Raw genomic sequence first — 19,344 nt, 5'->3', positions numbered from 1 at the left:
AATCTGACACTCTATGGAAGATCTTCCTATTTTATGCTTGGGCGTAAATAATTTGCATAGAGCAAACCTAGGCCGGGAGGGTGTGTGCCCGCAACAGGGCTCTGTGTGAATTCTTGTCTATTTAAGTTAACGGATGGAAAATCGGATGGCTAAGTAATCCCCCGGTGCTTGATTCTGCACTATGCCCTGCATAGATTATTTACCCCGAATTGCAAAAAGAGGAACATCTACCCCATTGAACTTACCTCATAGTAATCAGATTACACTGCACCGTTTCTGCTGATTTATTTGGAATAAAGTCACCATTTGATATTTTGGCGTTTACCATCAAAGGAATTTGACAAACTCCTACAGTATCATGAAGGGCAATGGGGTTTCTTCAGTGTAATGTAATTTTTTTTAAAAAGAGCAAAAAAGACCCCCTGTTTGACAGTACTGATACATCCTCCGATGAGGTAGGTAGATTTGTGAAAGTAGGAAACAATTAATAAAAATGGACCCCATTGCTGGCCTATGGTTGCAGCACTAAGAAGAGTACCAAGAGTAAACCGTTGGTGTTCTGCTTGTCTTTGGTTTCAATGGTATCATTCCCACTCATGGTCCCCCATTCCCTCCACTCCAACGCCCACTGTTGAATCCTCAAATCCAAGGGCTGCAGGCTCATGTGCACATGGAGCATGACCAACTTGGTCATCCATCGATAGATCTGCCTTGAGCACCTGAAGTAATATTGCCTCTCCTTCTCTATAACCAAATCCTCATTGTTCCAGGATCAACCTGGAGGGTAAGGTAATCCCAAACTTCTCTTCTTCACTACTAACTGCCTCCTGCAAGCTGCAACCCCCCCACCACCATCTCCTTCATCTTCACATCTTATGACAGCTGCAAGAAGTTCAAGGATTTCTTTGTCTCCAAAATTGAGGCTATTCAGTCTGCCTTCCCAATTACCTCCAGTCCATCCTCTACCCCAGCTCCAGCCTCACATCACTCTATAGCTCCTCTCCTATCTTCACCCCACCGTCATCAAATACACCTCCTCCATGAGGCCCATCACCTGTTCCCCTAACCAGCTTCTGATCACTCAACTCCCCCTCCTCAGGCCAAATATAGTCAACTTCTCTCTCTTCTCAGGCGCTGGTCCCCACTTTCATAACTACCGTAATCACATGGTTTTTTTAAAAAGCCAATCTGTGACTCCTCTATTCTCCCTCACTACCAGTCCATCTCCTACTTCCCCTTCTCTAGAAGGTTCTGTAACATGCTCAACACTCCATTTTTGAATCCCTTCAGTCTGCCTTTCATTCCAGCCACAGTACTGAGTCTGCTCTAGTCAAACGCACCACTGACATTCTGTGTGACTGTAACTGAGTTGCTTTATCTGTCAACTTCTGTGCAATTTTCAATAAAGTCAAACACACCAATTTCCTCCACCATCTCCATAGTATTGTCCTCACATGGTCCTATTCCTACTTGTCCCACCACAGCCAATGATTTCTCCTCCCGTGCCTATATGGTCACCTCCTGAGTACTCCAAGATTCCACCTCTAGTCCCCCCTCCTGTCGCATCTGTATGTTGCCCTTTGGTGACATTATCCGTAAGCATGGGGTCAGCTTGTCGACAGTACCCAGCTTTACTTCTCCACACCCTTGATTCTATGATGTGCGTCTGACTGCCTGTCTGGCGCCAAGTCGTGGATAAGCCAGAACTTAATGCAGTTGAGCATCAGCAAGATCAAGATCATCCTATTCGGCTTTCGGCAGAAACTCTGCGGTTTAGTCACTGATCCCATTACCCTCCCTGAATACCTGCTCACACAGAGCCCAACGGCACACAACTTGGCATCCTGCTCAACGAAGCTGAGCATGAAGCCCCACACCCAGTCTACCACAAAGCCTCCCTACTTCCACTTCTGAAATATCGCCCATCTCCTTCCCCAACTGTCAACAAAACCCTGACTTGTGTCTTTGTCATCTACAGACTTGGATTTTCCAACACTCTCCTTGCTGCTTACCAGAGAACCCTGCCGCACATCCCACACAAAGTCCTGCTCACCTATCAGCCCAGCTCCACCACCCTGCATTGGCTCCCTAACCCTCAGTGCCAAATCGTTGTCCTCATCTACAAATCTCTCTGCGGCCTTGCCCCATCCAACCTCTGCAACCTCCTCCAGCCCTACACCCCATCCTCCACCCATTCAACGACTCTCTATTCCGCCCTCCCTCCACTCTACCGTTGGTGGCAGAGTTTCAGCCACCTCTCCTCCACACGCTCGAACTCCATCCCTCGGCCCAACTACACCCGCGCGCCACCTTCAAAAGCCTCCCCAAAACCTTCCTCTTCAGCCGCCTCCCCTAATTTTCCTTTCGACTCCTGCTTGGGTTTGATTGCTCCGACAAATGGGAAGCACCGTGGGTCATTTTGCTACCACGACTACATGGCGTAACCAAAGCAATCCGAATGAGCGAAAGAAGTGTCCAAAATCCAACTGTTCATGCAGAGAAATCTCACAGCAGGGGAGTGGGACTAATTGGACAGCTCTTTCAATGCTGGATTACACCAGCAGAAACAAAAATACTAATTCAGGTCGATGTCGTTTAACCACTGCACTGCAGTTATCAAAAAAACCCTGAGTCCTGAAATTACCATAGAATCTTCCAGCACAGCCATTTGGCCCATCATGACTGCCAGCTCTTTGAAACAACTATCCAATTAGTTCCACTCACCTGCTCTTTTCCCATAGCCCTACAATTTTCTCCCCTTCTAGTATTTATCCAATTCCCTTTGGAAAGTTACTATTGAATCTGCTTCCACCATCCTTTCAGGCAGTGCATTCCAGATCATAACAACTAGCTACGCAAAAAAAAATTCTCCTCATCTCACCTTTGGCTCTTTTGCCAAATACCTTAAATCTGTGTCCGTTGGTTACTGATGCTTCTGCCAGTGGAAACAGTTTCTCCTTATTTACTCTATCAAAACCCTTCATGATTTTGAACACCTCTATTAAATCTCCCCATAACCTTCTCTGCTCTAAGGAGAACAACCCCAGCTTCTCTGGTCTCTCCACATAACTGAAGTCCCTCATTCCTGGTACCATTCTAGTAAATCTACTCTGCACCCTCTCCAAGGCCTTGAGAATCCACTCTCCCTCCTTGCACTGCCCCGCCAGTTATCAAAGAAACAATCTAAGTCCTGTATTTGCCTGACTGGAGCACAGATCGGCAAATCAGGCGAGGAAATTTAGTGTCTCTGATTTGTCACGTTCCTAGCTTTTTGAGCATTGTAACATCCCCACCTCCAACCTGGGTGAGACCAGCTAACTCTGCACAGCCCAGGGACTTACTGACTTTATCAGGGGAACTGGAAATGCATCTACTTCCACCAGCCTTTCAGGCAGTATATTCCAGATCATAACAACAAATTCAAGTTGCAAATAAAGTATTAAACATCATCACTTTAAAAACTGGAGTTCCGCTTCAATAAATATTTCTAAAGCATCACTTTCCATATCATCTGGTATCAATTTTTAACAGATATATATGGTACACAATTGGTCACCAAGAGTTTATTGGACCAAATAATCATAGTATCATAGTAGGTACAGCACAGCAGGAGGCCATTCGGCCCAGCGTGCCTGTGCCGGCTCTTTGAAAGTGCTATCCAATCAGTCCCATTCCTCTCCTCTTTCTCCATAGTCCTGTAAATTTTTCCCTTCACGTATTTCTCCAATTCCGTTTTGAAAGTTACTACTGAATCTGCTTTCATCACCCTTTCAGGCAGTACATTCCAGATCATTACAGCTCGCTGCATAAAAAAATGTTTCCTCATGTCGCCTCTGGCTATTTTGCCAATCACCTTAAATCTGTGTCCTCTGGTTACTGACCCTTCTACTACTGGAAACAGTTTCTCCTTATTTACTCTGTCAAAACCATTCATGATTTTGAACAACTCTAGCAAATCTCCTCTTAACCTTCACTGTTCTAAGGAGAACAACCCCAGCTTCTCCAGTCTCTCCACATAATTGAAGTCCCTCATTCCTGGTACCATTCTAGTAAATCTCTTCTGCACCCTCTCTAAGGCCTTGACATCCTTTCTAAAGTGTGGTGCCCATAATTGAACACAATATTCCAGCTGAGGCCTAACCAGTGTTTTATAAAGGTTTAGCATAACTCCCTTGTTCTATACCTCTATTAATAAAGCCCAGGATCCCATATGCTTTTTTAACAGCCTTCTCATCTTGTCCTGCCACCTTCAAAGATTTGTGTACTACACCCCCAGATCTTTCTGTTCCTTCACCCCCTTTAAAATGTATTATTTAGTTTATATTGCCTCTCCTCATTCTTCCGACCAAAATGCATCACTTCACAATTCTCTGTGTTAAATTTCATCTGCCATGTGTCTGCTCATTTCACCAGTCTGTCTATGTCCTCCTGAAGTCTGTTACTATCCTCCACATTGTTTACTTTCTGAGTTTTGCATCTTCTGCAAACTTTGAAATTATACCCTCTATACCCAAGTATAAGTCATTAATATATATCAAAAAGAAATATATCAAACTGACCCCTGGGGAACACCACCATATATTTCCCTCCAGTCTGAAAAACAACCGTTCATCACTACTCTCTGCTTTCTGTCCCTTAGCCAATTTTGTACCCACGCTGCTGCTGTCCCTTTAACCCCATGAGCTTTACATTTGCTAATAAGTCTATTATATCATTCTTTATCAAATGCCTTTTGAAAGTCCATATACACAACATCAACCGCACTACCCTCATCAACCCTCTCCATTTCCTTATCAAAGAACTCAATCAAGTTGGTCAAACACAATTTTTCTTTAACAAATCCGTGCTGACTTTCAATTATTAGCCCATACTTTTCCAAGTGCCAATTTATTTTGTCCTGGATTACTGTCTCTAAAAATTTCTCCACCACCGATGTTAGGCTGACTGGCCTGTAATTGCTGGGTTTATCCCTCTCTCCTTTTTTGAACAGCGGTGTAACATTTGCAATCCTCCAGTCCTCTGGCACCGTCCCCATATCTAAGGAAGATTGTGGCCAGAGCCACCGCAATTTCCACCCTTACTTCCCTCAGTAACCTAGGATGGATCCCATCTGGACGGGGTGACTTTTCTACTTGAGTACTGCCAATCTTTTAATTACCTCCTCTTTATCTATTTTTATCCTATCCAATATCACTTCTATCTCCTCCTTTACTGCTACAATGGCAGCATCCTCTTCTCTAGTGAAGACGGATGTGAAGTATTAATTTAGTGCCTCATTCATGCCCTGTGCCTGCACAAGGAGATCTCCTTTTTTGTCCTTAATCGGTCCCACGCTTCCTTTGACTACTCTTTTACTATTTATCTGTTTATAAAAGGCTTTTGGGTTCCTTTTTATGTTGGCCACTAATCTATTCTCATATTCTCTCTTTTCCCTCTTATTTCCTTTTTTGATCTCCTCTGTACTTTCTGTATTCAGCCTGGTTCTCTACTGTATTATGAACCTTACATTTGTCATAAGCCTCCTTTTCTGTTTCACTTTAATCTCTATATCTTTAGTCATCCAGGGAGCTCGAGCTTTGGATGCCCTTCCTTTCCCCCTCATAGGGATGTGTCTACTCTGTACCCAAACCAACTCCTCCTTGAAGGCCTCCCATTGTTTAATTACTGTTTTGCCTGCCAATTTTTGATTCCAATCCACCTGGGCAAGAACCATTTTTAACTCACTGAAATTTGCTCCCCTCCAGTTAAGCATTTTCACATCTGATTGTTCCTTGTCCTGTTCCGTAAATATTCTAAACCTAATGAGATTTCCATAACTATTCTAAACCTAATAAAAGTAAAATATACTCAATCTATATATAAGATACTCCAGATTAACGTAAGGGATGAATTCAGTGAGGTGCACTCCCACAGCGGAGCCTTGCTAGACACGAGTGGGGGTCAGTTATACCACTAGGGTTATTGATCCTCAAACCCGTGCTCCTGTCCAGCGATTTCCCCACTTAATTTGCCTTTAAATCTGCAGCACTAAAAGCCTACAGTACTTCATTTCTCACATGTAGAACTCGTACATACAGGCAAACCACGGAGTCCTGCTTCACCTGCAGTACCCGGCTTGCCAGATTCACCCTAGAAAGAGAACAAATAGAAAGGTTAGTCACACGGTGCACATACGGGGGTCTTAAAAAAAAATCTATTCGCAGAATGCGACAGAGCTCTTTAAAAGGGGCCTTGGACAGAAGATTTTCATGTTACCTTCGATCCAGGCATTCCGGGGATGCCATCACGTCCATCAACACCCGGTAAACCCTAGTGCATAAAACACAAGTCTCTTTAGGAAAAGTAAGCACTGTGTCCAACTTCTCAGTAAAACAGTACTGTGTAGCAGGCTAAGAAATGCAGCTAAATCAATTATGTACTTGGGTTAAGCATTGTCTGCGTACAGGCAACAGAGCAATGCCAATTCCGTTCACAACAAGAACAGGTATTGCTGCAAACGCTCAGCAAGTCAGTCAACATCTGTGGAGAGAAGAGACAAGTTAATGCTTTGGGTGTGGGCCCTTTGCCAGTTCTGACAAGGGATCCATACCTGAAATGTTAACTTGTCTCTTCTCTCCACAAATGCTGACTGACCTACTGAGTGATTCCAGCAATTTTGTTTTTTTAGTTTTTATTTCAGATTTCCAGCATCAGCAATTTTTTTTGAACTTTCAGTTCCATTCATTTTTTTTTATATGGTTGATGTTCAAGTTTTACTTTTGAGACACAAAGTGAACACATTTAAATCACAGTTTTAGATTTTGTTTGATGGCAGCAAGATATGAAAATTGATAAGAAACACTCACGGGTTCTCCTTTTGATCCTGGTGGACCTGTAATTCCTCTGGGACCAGGGCGACCCTGGAGATCAAATACAGAAAGACAATGGAGTAAGTTTTATGAGTTTCCCGCAGTTACACGCAACAGAATCACATATCAGGAGATTGAAGGTTGGTATGATTTTCCATTCCAGGCAGGAACTTTGAGTTTTCAGTCCCTTGACACAAAGTTCTGTGCTGGGAGTGCTAGTTTGCAAAGTCTAACCCATAAGACCAATCAGACACCAAAAAATAGGTTGATGAGTTAGCTTAAGAGAGAAGTATAAGAATCAGGAACTCATTCATATGTTATATCTAGGTATGTCATTGTTTTATTCCTTAATAGGTATGTCATTTATCGAATGAGTTTTGATCTAAAAAGAACATCCAAAAATTACATTTTTGTGGGGGAGAAAAACACACACCTTTTGAGAAAAGTAAAGAATAACGTTATGTGACTTACAGAATCACCTTTCGGGCCAGGCTCACCCAGAGGGCCTTGTTGCCCTACGTCTCCCTGAAGAAGAAAAGAGAATTGTCACACACCCCTCTGCAAAATATTAAAATAGTCATGACGTGTATTTCAGCCTTGCTGCATGCATTTCCTTAACAAAATGCAGTGCTGTTACACAACACTGCTACACCTTTCGACTGAAAACTGTAATCACCACACTCTTATTTTTTTAAAGTCCCAAATGGATGGGGTCAGCAATTGCCCCCTGCTGGTGCAGAGCCTCTCTGGTGCAGAGACTCCTCACCGAGAGCACAGCATCCATGAGTTTAACCTCATTACATGACCCAACAAATACAATCCCAGTTTTTTTTTTACTTCAACGATTTGACTCCATTATAACTATTTGCTTGATATACCGACCATGTCGCAAGATTGCAAAACTTCATTCACTCTCTTTATTTCCCTAAAGCTCGGGCTGACCTTTGCCCTCCAAAACTTTCATCACAAATTTGAAATTAATTGGTTTTTCAGGCAAGGAACAAGCAGTTGAAAATCATCCCTACGTGCAATGAAACGATCAAAAACTAGCAACCTCATTTCACCTACTCTAATTAGTGCAATAATTAACATTCAAATCGGACATGGGTGAGGCACTCAAAAAAAATTAAACTAAAAATTATGCCATTGAATTTGGTATTAAATTTGGAACTCCTTCCACTTGGCCTCAAACGTTTTTTCAACGTAGGTTAACTGGTGCCAACTTTCACATTAAAATTGATCAATCATAGGAAGCTGTTAAGACCCACGGTTCGGCAAAACAAAAGATCTGACCTGAATGATTCAGAAAGTATTGAAAGTATAAGAAATATGAAGATAAATGAAAATTATTGAATGTTTATCAGCTAAAAATTAAATTGTGGAGCTCCCAATAAACACCACGATTATAGTACACAATATTTATTGATAAACATTAGGTGATGATCACCATTATTTCAAAGTTACTACAGTTAGAAGAAATTTGAAATACTACTGTCAATCATACCCAAATTAAATAAGAGACTTTTCTGGCGGGAAGAAGTGTTTTTTTTTAAAAACAGTTTCTGACATCTTTACACTGGTATGAAACTTTTTTTAAAATTATATTGCACCAATATTGATTGTTTTAATCTGTGCCCTAGCAATCCATGTCCTTTGTTTTAAATGTAATTTTGAGGTTTGATTGATACTGATTATCTTCGCTTTTCCTAATGAGTTTTAAATGATGTTGGCAGGTTTCTTTTTTTAGAAAATTAGAAGCAAGGTTGGGAATGTGACAGATCAAAGGTTTGTTCAGTAAGGCAAGAATTAATGAAGACCTCCTGAAGATTTATGAGCTAGTGCGAAGTTCAGTCCCATCGTGGTGGATGCTGCTTGAGTTTGTTCCATTTTTCAGTGTTTAATAACATCTAATACGATGCCAAATGGGTCTAAGCCCCACTCCAAAGACTTGAACACATAATCTAGGCTGACACTTCAGTGCAGTACTGAGGGAGTACTGCCTTTCGGGTGAGACATTAAACCAAGGTCCCATCTCCCTGTTCAGATCCTACAACTCCATCCTACGAAGAGCAGGGAGTTTTCCCAGTGTCCTGGCCAACATTCCTCGCTCAATCAATACAGCCAAAAAAATTTTATCTGCTCATTCATTCCTTTGGTGTTTGTGGAACCTTGCTGTTCACAAATTAGCTACTACATCTGCCTACAAAACAAGTCATGATGTGGAGATGCCGGTGATGGACTCGGGTTGACAAATGTAAGGAATCTTACAACACCAGGTTATAGTCCAACTGTTTTATTTGAAAATCACAAGCTTTCGGAGGCTTTCTCCTTCGTCAGGTGAGTGACGAAGGAGAAAGCTTCCGAAAGCTTGTGATTTTCAAATAAAACAGTTGGACTATAACCTGGTATTGTAAGACTCCTTACATTTGTCCACCCCAGTCCATCACCGGCATCTCCACGTCATTACAAAAACAAGTGACTACACTTCAAACATATCTCATTGGTTGTAAAGCATTTTGAGATGCCCTGAGGACATGATAAGGTGCTATATAAATGTTATCTTTTTCTTATATTGTCAGAACATTAGCACGGTCAATTTTATAAATACATGAAGTGGAGTTGAAGTTTGTTTAAGGATGTATTTCAGTTCCTCAGCACTAGCTTGCTATTCTAATTTAAGCTGTTTGCTTGGGAACTGTTGGTGTTGGGTGGTCACTATGGAATCCACGTGACACCACATGATGACATCATCTCCTTGCAACTTATTTTGGAAATTCACGATAATATCACTTTGAGAGCAGGCAGCACTGTGGAAAAAAGCTTCACAGTCACATCATAGGATCTACTCAACAATATACACATCTATTTAGTCACATTTAAAATTAAAATTTACAGTGAACTGTCATCATTTTAATTACTTTCCTGAAATGTGGTTTGAACAGAATATATGATGAGAAATTATGGGATACGAGGATCGATTCCGCAGTGCTACACTCCTCTCTACTGTCTAGATCACATACTTTCACCCTCAAATCATTGCCTGACTTAGTTCCTCCCCCACACACACCCCCCAATCTGCATTAAATTTAGTTCTGCCTGTGTCCTGCCCAATATTTATCCTTCCAGCAACATCACTCCAAAACAAATTAACCGATCATTTATCTGATTGCTAATTGTTGGATCTTGCTATGCACAAATTAGCTGCCGTGTTTCCTTACATTACAATAGTGACCACACTTCAGAAGTACTTCATTGGCTGTAAAGCGCTTTAGGACGTCCTGAGGTCATGAAAAGCACCATATAAATGCAAGTTCGTTCTTTCTTTAATACAGGAACAAGCTCCCAGAGTGTTTCATTGGCAGAAGCGAGGATGTCGGCCGCTGAACATAGTAACAATGAAAAAACTGCAATCACCATGATAACTAGAATAATGTCATAACATAGAATTAAATAGAATTTACAGCACAGAAACTGGCCATTTGGACCAACTGGTCTGTGCTGGTGTTTATGCTCCACATGAGCCTCCTCCCTCCTTACTTCATCTCACCTTATCAGCATATCCTTCTATTCCTTTCTCCCTCATGTGTTTATCTAGCTTCCCCTTAAATGTAACTATGATATTCACCTCAACTACTCCATGTGATAGTGAGTTCCACATTCTAACCACTCTCTGGGTAAAGAAAAAAGAAGGGCAAATTTTCAAAACATAATCTACTTACATTTGGACCAATGGGACCGATACCACCAGGTTCACCATCCACTCCACGAAGACCCTAGAAACAAGGAAGATGTTTTCAGAAGGGACGGTGGAAAAAGTATTCAATAAGGATTCTTCGAACAACAGGATGAACTTAATGTTCCAAAAGTGAACATCTTGGAGCCAATTTTATGAAAGCCGCCACTGGTGGGGAGCTCTGCCCATTGGCTGCGCCTATTGGAAAATCACAGAATCTCTGCCCATAATTTGCCACACATTAAAATACATGGACAGCAAACTGTGGGCGGAGCGCCCTGCAATTTCCCAATAGGCGTTGCTGGTAGGCAGGACTCCCCACCTGGTAGCGGCATCCATAAATCCAGCTCTCCTGTATGTAAACAATATGTTTGATGACTTTTGGTTCTGTGGATTCAGTGGTTAAAAGACAAGTTAAGATCTTCAGAAAAAAAAATTACTAAATATAGTCAACCCTGTTTGCACACCACAGAATTCTCCGCCATGCATTATACGTAAGCAATTGCCATTGAAGAGTATAACAGTAAGTGTAACAGCCTGTGGCCAAGATATGCACAACAAGCAAGGTGGAGCTTCCATTCGGTTACTTTCTGCGCTTAATTCTCTATCCCTGTTGCCTCCTGCGGTAGCATACAGATTGCATACAGGGGCAAGAAAGCACTATCACACTGCTTGGGTTTCACGCAAGCTACAGCATGCAGCATAACATTGGGCGTTGTGTACTGCAGGTGCTAAGCCCCTCTTTGCAACATACTGGCCCCTAAGTTACTTTTGTGGAACATGGGACATCTAAACCCATTAACAACACAGGATCTTATGCCACAAAATGATTTATTCAGGCAGTGAGCTATGCATGAAGCAACTAATTCACAATCAGTTATTTTCTGTACACACACACAGCCCCTCAGCAGCAGCTATGTTGCTCCCCAATGGAAACAAATGCACAGAATTTAAAACGTCAAACGTATGGCATAGAATCATACAGCACAGAAGGAGGCCATTCGCCCCACCGTGTCTGTGCCAGCTCTTTGAAAGAGCTATCCAATTAGTCCCACTCCCCTGCTCTTTCCTCATAGCTCGGAGATTTTTTCCCCTTCAGGTATTTATCCAATTCCCTTTTGAATGTAAACATTACATTTAATTGTTATGGAATATTGTTAAATTATATAATTTAAGATGCTTGCTAAGAAAAAATAGTGTAATGTTCCTCTTTATGCAGAACAGCAGGGCATTAACCTTCTTTAATTTTTCTGGGAGGGATTGTGCATTCAGTTTTAAAGCCTGCAGTACCACTTTTGCAGCTTTGTGTAAAAGTGGCACTAAGTCGGTGGAAAGCTGGCGTAGAAAAGGTGTAAGTTGCAAGTTAATGGAAGGTAGAAATTCAGGCATCGTGCTACCGTAAGTAGATTGCATCAGTTGTACTTACCACATCACCCTTTCGTCCTTCCATGCCAATATAACCTCTTGAACCTTGAGGTCCCTATGGTTGACAAGAAAATATCTTGTTAAACTATCAATCATTTCTGTTATCTGAAGTAGAAGCAACTATCTCTAAATGGCACTAGATCAAAGAGGCAGCTATGGCAGAGAGAGAACATTTTTTTAAAGTTTTCTCTCAGTTTCCTATCAGAAAAACTTTTGTGACAAATGTGATGTCAGTTTTCATTTCTTAGCAACTTAGCAAAATGCACAAGTTGCGTACAGCACTGCTCGTTTCATCCTCACTCTTCCAACTTCTGGATAGAAACGCAAAAAAGGCAATCTTGCTGAAGAAGACAGGAAGGTGATCAGTTTTGTAATAGCTTAGAAGAGTCTGCTCATTACCACTAATGGCAGCAGTTCCAGTTTGTCAAGTATTTAGTCTGAGCAACCTTCACGCACCCTGTTTAGAGATGTCATGGCAGTGACTCTTTTTCTACACTGCAGAGTGTCATGCTTCAAGGCATCACAGATACGCAAGGAAAATAAGCAACTGTCCCAGTTGAAGACTAAATTACCAAATAACTCATGGAATCGACCAGCACAGAAGGGGGCCATTCGGCCTATCATGTCTGTGCCAGCTCTTTGAAAGAGCTATCCAATTAGGTCCACTCCCTTGCTCTTTCCCTACAGCTCTGCATATTTTTCCTTTTCAAGTATTTATCCAATTCCCTTTTGAAAGTTACTATTGAATCTGTTTCCACCATCCTTTCAGGCAGTGCATTCCAGATCATAACAACTCACTGCATAAAAAAATGTCTCCTCATCTCCCCTCTGGTTCTTTTGCCAATTATTTTAAATCTGTGTCCTCTGGTTACCGACCCTCCTGCCACTGAAAACAGTTTCTCCCTATTTACTCTATCAAACCCTTTCATAATTTTGAACACCTCTATTAAATCTCCCTTTAACCTTCTCTGCTCTAAAGAGAACAATCCCAGCTTCTCTGGTCTTTCCATATCTAATTGACTAAAGGTGAACAAATCATAAACTGTTCCATTCAGTTGGTAGATACCAATGGGGAAGAGTGAGCTGCAGAAAACAATCAAATTACTCTTTTTTGAAACCCACAAATCCCAACTAGCAGAAACCAGCCAATCAATTCACTCAAGTAATGTTGAGAATTGGCTTGAGCTATCACCTTGAATATTTCACCTATCCGAAAATTTACTTGTAAAAATGACATTTATAATATAAGAAACCTGTGAAAAAGTAATCAATTCAGAATAAAAAACTATTCTTCTCGTAGAGTTGACTGTATAGCATTGTCAATCCTTCAGTTTGGCTGTAGTCCATGTCAATCAAAGCATGTCCTTCACCTATGCATTTTAACTGGTAAAGACTCTACAATCCATCTTGCTTGTCTCAAAAACTAACTTTGCTCAATTTGCACTCCCTCAAATATCTGTCCAATTCTCTCTTAAATTTTCCCACACGATCTGATTCCTTGGATAGTTCATTCCACATGGTCACCACGTAAATTAGTAATTTTTTAATCTTGGGACATGGGCTGCACTGGCAGGGCTTTCATGGTCATTTTCTGGTGCTAGCCCATAAATTTGCCAGACTTATTGAAATCAATTTCACAGTGGTGGGATTCAAACTTTTGACTAATGGGTTGCTAGTCCCCAGCATTAGGCTACCATCCCCTAACCTAAACTGGCTATGTATCTTCCCTCTTCTAAGTTTACCATGTCCCCTGGTCCCAGAGTTTGTGACAATCTCAAGCATATTATAAAGATCCAGTTTATCTATTCCCTTAAGGATCTTGAATCTTTGAATACTTTAATGCACATAGCGACTCAAGGACACTTCAGACTAATTAAAAACAGGCCCTAATTGCCCAATTGCCACTTTGACCACCGGGTGGAAAATAAACTGGGGTAGCAGCTCAGCCGCCCGTTTTAAACAATGCCCGATTTTTAATTCCACAGTGGGAACGAAAAGCGGGCGGTGTGTAAAATGGGCGGCTGATCCACTACTGCCTGTTTTACACCCAGCAGTAAAAGCGGAAATTCAGACTAAAGTTTCTAAAACATACCCGATCCAGATATATAAACCTCACAAGATAGCAAGCATATCTGAAAAGAAAAATACTTTACTGGAGGGCCTTGAGAACCTAGCTCTCCAGGAGCTCCCTGTTCACCCTCTTCACCCTAAAAGATAAAAACAAATATTAGTGAAATGAGAAACTTACTTTCTGACACAATGGACTAGAGCACAGCTGATATTTCCATTCACAGAAAAAACAATTAAATGATGTGCATAGCGACTCAGTACAAGTTCAAAGGTATCAAGTACGAAATCTTTTCGAATGGAAGGAAGGCAGTCATCTTTGAACTGATTACAGGAATAAAAATTATTAGAGGCTGGGGAGAGCTACAAAGTACAATGGGAGGTTAAGAGGCATTGGCCACATGTATTATTTTTCATTTACTATCCCCGAGCCAACTTGGCTATAGATCTAAGCGACTGACAGATTGGGTGCGTAGAGTTGTAAATGAAAAACTGATAAGAGTAATACACCAGAAGTTCCATCTGCTCCTTACTTAGAAAAATTTAAGAGCGGATTTTTCTCTTATACTGTTTGAGCTGAAAGGATCATCTGGGTGCAGGGCATAGATGAAAATTGGGTGGGCCAAAGCACACACTCGTAATGGAGCCTGTCCGATAATCCGGCCATTAATTTAAGTGGATTGAAAGTCAGCTCCATTACAGGTGCATGATCCTCCCCACTCAATTGTCCTCTATTTCTCACATTTCCCCTGCTAAACCCCACTCATCCACTTACCTTGTTCCCCCAGGTCCCTGGAGGTGGCCCTCCTGCCACCTGATTTTAATGGCTGGACAGCCGCTTCCCACCAATCTCACTGCCGTTTTGGTCAGGAAGTCAGCAAGTGGCATACTAATGAGGCCCGGCCTTCAAAATTGGCCACGCCTCCCTGCTACCTCTCCGAGATGGGCCAACCGCCCGCCACTAGGCCGTGTTCCTGCCCGTGAGTTAAAATCAAGCCCATTATGTGTCCTCACTCACAGGCATAAAGGAATAAATTTTGATTTTCGATTTTAGAATTACATTTGTAACTCACTGTTCACTCTCACATTGATTTCTTCTCAATCTCTGTTTCTTCCACATGCTGTTTTCCTTTTCCATTGTGTTTTTCTTCTTGGGGCTTCTTACTTCCTCTCTGCTGTTTCTGTGCTTCTCTTTATCCATCCTCTTTACTTTCTTACTCTCTTTTCTTTTATTTCTACTGTTACCCTTGTTCTCTTCTCTCTGTTGATTATGGCTTTGTTTTTGTTCTCTCTGCTCTTTCTGTTCTTTCTATCTGCCCGTTATTCTTTCTCTTTGTTGTCTCTGTTCTGCTGCATTTCTTTCTCCTGTTTACACTTTCTTTTTCTCTGCTGTTAGGTTTCTTACTTATCTCTATTTATTTTCCTCGTTCTTGCTTCCCTTATTTACCTCCGTTCCTCTCAATGTTTTACCTACTTAATTTCTTCCTCCCGGTCTCTGATTTCCTGGCAGCCATCCACAAGAATGAGATCTTTGAGAAAGAATGTGCAATTTCAACTATATTCCACATCAATCTTAGAATCCACTTATATTACAATGGTAGCATTGTTGTGAAGTGATTCACTTCTGCAAATCTCCAGGTTTTGCTGTGTAAATGTGGAGTTGGGACCAGACCAGCCTCCAGAGCAAAGCTCGGTCTTATTTCAGAGGGAATCTCACTTCAGTTTCACTTCACTTCAGGTCAGACCCTGCCCCAGATTTACACCATGAGATTGCACCGATGCTACTGTTGTGTAGATGCATCCTTGGAGACCACACGCAGAGTTCCCATGGACACTGGAAAACCAATACCTCTGGCATTCAAGAATTCCTTTCCTACATCTGCTTTTGCCCCGGGAATCCCATGAAATACAGGAATCATGGTTAGATAGGAGCAGTGAATTTTACAATAATGACACGTAGTCAAAGTTGAAAAAAAATTGATGCGGAATAAATACATTACCTACTGGTAATTCACTGGCAGTTAAGCTCTGTGGGACGTCCTGAGGACATGATAAGGTGTTATATAGGTTCTTTACTGACTTTCTTACTTACAGGTTATGTCTAAAGGTAGAATATAGTTGTAAAGTTAAACTTGGACTAAGGATTACACATATTAGAACTCTAAAGCTGTGCAAGCATTTGAAAAACAAAATACAAGTTAGTTACTGGCAAGTCATGGTAATCTTTTGCTTTTGGTAATGAAACAAATCACTTTCATGTTATTGGAGAGACGAATAGTACAATTAATCAACAAAAGGTCTGTTGTTTGTCTCACATGCCAACATGTACCTTGTAATTAGAATGTAAGGTAAAGTGAAGGCTGTAGGTTTAATTTGGTTTCATTGAATAAGTTTACTGTTGCGATTGGAACAAATGGAAGTACAGGCAGTTCCAGCAGCACGGACATGCTCGTAGTGAGGCACACGCTTTGCTGGGTGATATTTTCTCTTACCTTGTGTCCTTGTTTGCCTGGTTCACCAGCCTCCCCTTTCACACCTTTATGTCCCTAATGGTCGAAAAGATGAAAGAATTAGAAACTCTTGTTCGTCAAAGTTGATGCCCCATTTATTTATTAGATATATTTGTTTCAGTCACGATGAACTAATTGGTCACTTACTTTCATCCCAGGAAGACCGGTATAGCCTGGTAGGCTAGGAGGACATGCATTGGGACACTGCAAACAAACAGACACTCTACTTAATGAATATCACGGAAAATGTCACTGTGGAGAAAATGCATAAATACTCCAGAAACCTTACCAGAACCTCACCACTGCTATCGCCATGCATAAGTGCTGGAAGTCCCTACAATAAAAGCAAAATGGAAACATTATTAACAATACCTTCATGACTTAGTGTGTAAAAGCACTATCCGGTGTAACACGGAACCAAATAGACCAAGAGGTTCCCAGGATCGCGTCTGGTCGTTGATGATCTCAGCTGGTGCTGAAATTTGTGTGCTACAATTAGACACTGTGCCCATGGTGGCGGGGCGGGGGGGGGCAGGGGCACAGAAGGGGAGACTGCCAGTATATCCAATGTCGATTGCTATCCAGTGACCTGTGTTGACAGGTGAAGACAGGGTCAGGCTTGGCAGTGATAGCTCCAGCAGTTGAATCACCCGACACTCACCGTCCATGGCCACGCACGATGAATAGACACTAGCATGGGTGTAATAAAGGGTGGTCTAAAACCTGTGGAATTGCATCACAGAACCTTCAAGAGCTGAGAGGAGGAAACTGAAGTAGGGCAACATTTTACAGAAACTATTGGAAACAAATCAGAAAGGATAGAAGGTCAATCAAACAAATGGTCTACTGAGAAGATGGGTGTACAAATTAGCTCTGACTCAGAGACCTTTCTCCACTATTTGGTTTCACGAAGCCATACTCCAGGGTTTGATCACATGATCTAGGCTGACACTCCAGTGCACTACTGAAAGAGTGCTGCATTGCCGGACGTGCCATCTTTTGGATCAAATGCTAAACCAAGACCGTGGAGGTGACATTGGTCTTCGCCAAAACAGGCTCATCGTGAATTGGCAACTCCGTTCTACACTGCGTCTGATTTTCTTTTCCATTTACTTCAGTTCTACGCTACTGGTAAAGATTAATGTTACCCGCCCATGTTTCTGTCCTCTGGTTCTTTAGGTGGATATTGCAAAATCCCTACAGCACTATTCAAAGAGCAGGAAGTTCACCCAAGTGTCTTGACCAATCTTTTTCCTTGACCAACACAACCAAAAAACAGTTTAACTGATCATCCATCTCATTAGTGTTTGTGGGCTTTGCTGTGTGCAAAACAGCAGCCAGATTTGTCTATGTAACAACAGTTACTGCACTTTAAAGTAATCTATTGTATGTGAAGTGTTTTGGAGATGTTCCTGGGTGTATTAAGGCACCTTAAGGCAAGGGTTTTGTTTCTTTCTTCTCATATTTGATATTCAGCAGATTTTTTAAAATTAGATTACCTTGGCCAAAAAAATTACCATCCTCCTGAGAGCAAGTGCCTCCTTCCTGCTAGATTTAATGCTCTACCCCATCTTCTGTTTACAGTGTTTTATGGATGCAATGTTTATCATTACAGGTTTTGCATCACATTTCAGATTAACAGAGATAAACACTGATTTCATTTTTTATAATGTCTCATTTTTATAATTCTGGGTAAAAATAAATCCCAATTAATCTTGTTGAGGCACAATGAAATTACTCTGGTTAAGTGAGATTTTTTTTTTACACTTACTGTAAATAATCAATCAGCATTGACTTGTTAACAAACTAGAAACAAAAATGGTCAACTTTTGTGCGGTAGGTGATAAATTAAACTGAATATTGGGTGAAGCAATGAATTCACTTACCCTGGGTCCAGGTGGACCTGGTGGTCCAGGTAGTCCTAAAGGTCCTGGGTCACCCTGGAGTTGAAATAAAACCACAAGTCATCACCAAAGTAATCACCAAAATATCTGTAAACAATTTTACAACACCAAGTTATAGTCCAACAATTTTTATTTGAAATCTACAAGCTTTCGGAGGCTTCCTCCTTCGTCAGTTACCTGACGAAGGAGGAAGCCTCCGAAAGCTTGTAGATTTCAAATAAAAATTGTTGGACTATAACTTGGTGTTGTAAAATTGTTTACAATGGTCAACCCCAGTCCATCACCGGCATCTCCACACCAAAATATCTGTCATTTACTAATTGGGCACCAGAATGAAAGGTAACTCCCAACTGATGACTATTGAAATACACTCGAGTGGACTCGAAATACTGAGGTGCATCATAAACATTTCTCAAACTTCAGGCAATTATATGTAGTGTAGTTTTGGAAGTTGCAATTTTGCTTGTGCTACACTAAGGAGTGATTAAGGAATGATAAAAGTGCTGTAGTGGTTTTGGGCCAGAAAACCCCAAACCTATTAGGGACCCCACCTCTTGCTCTTGCATGCACATGTGTGATTCACAAGTTTCCAGAGCTTCGTAAAGAAGGTATTTCATAGGAAAATGAAGAAAGTGCACATTGTAAAAGTGTGATTTTTTTTTTCAGCCTTCTTTTCTTCTCTCTTTTATTTTATTTCTTAATCTATTTCACATACTTAGTCCAATAAGGGAGCCAGGCAACTTAGTCTTAGACCTCGCCCAGCTCTCTGAACCAGCTACTAGAATGTTCACAAGGATGGCCTGGGGATGATTTCCCCACGATTTGTCCCTCCATCCCTTTGGGGAAGTAATATTTGT

The 19,344-nt window shown here is 41.4% G+C and overlaps 1 protein-coding gene across 1 annotated transcript in view; it reads right to left on the bottom strand.

The window, feature by feature from the left end:
* col9a1b (collagen, type IX, alpha 1b) overlaps positions 1–19,344 on the bottom strand; it is a 118,751-nt gene that overhangs the window by 73,047 nt on the left and 26,360 nt on the right. Inside the window, exons 9-19 of the mRNA XM_067983708.1 lie at positions 18,470–18,523; positions 16,873–16,917; positions 16,731–16,787; positions 16,566–16,619; positions 14,160–14,213; positions 12,008–12,061; positions 10,568–10,621; positions 7,320–7,373; positions 6,846–6,899; positions 6,256–6,309; positions 6,076–6,129 (exon numbers count right to left, since the gene is read on the bottom strand). Coding sequence (XP_067839809.1) covers positions 6,076–6,129; positions 6,256–6,309; positions 6,846–6,899; positions 7,320–7,373; positions 10,568–10,621; positions 12,008–12,061; positions 14,160–14,213; positions 16,566–16,619; positions 16,731–16,787; positions 16,873–16,917; positions 18,470–18,523 — 588 coding nt within the window. The remainder of the gene's footprint in view (positions 1–6,075; positions 6,130–6,255; positions 6,310–6,845; positions 6,900–7,319; positions 7,374–10,567; positions 10,622–12,007; positions 12,062–14,159; positions 14,214–16,565; positions 16,620–16,730; positions 16,788–16,872; positions 16,918–18,469; positions 18,524–19,344) is intronic.

This window comes from Heptranchias perlo, chromosome 5 (genome assembly GCF_035084215.1).
Source record: "Heptranchias perlo isolate sHepPer1 chromosome 5, sHepPer1.hap1, whole genome shotgun sequence".
NCBI classification, from domain to species: domain Eukaryota; kingdom Metazoa; phylum Chordata; class Chondrichthyes; order Hexanchiformes; family Hexanchidae; genus Heptranchias; species Heptranchias perlo.
The sequence above is the reverse complement of the archived record's forward strand: the minus strand, read 5'-3'. Positions and strand labels throughout refer to the sequence as shown.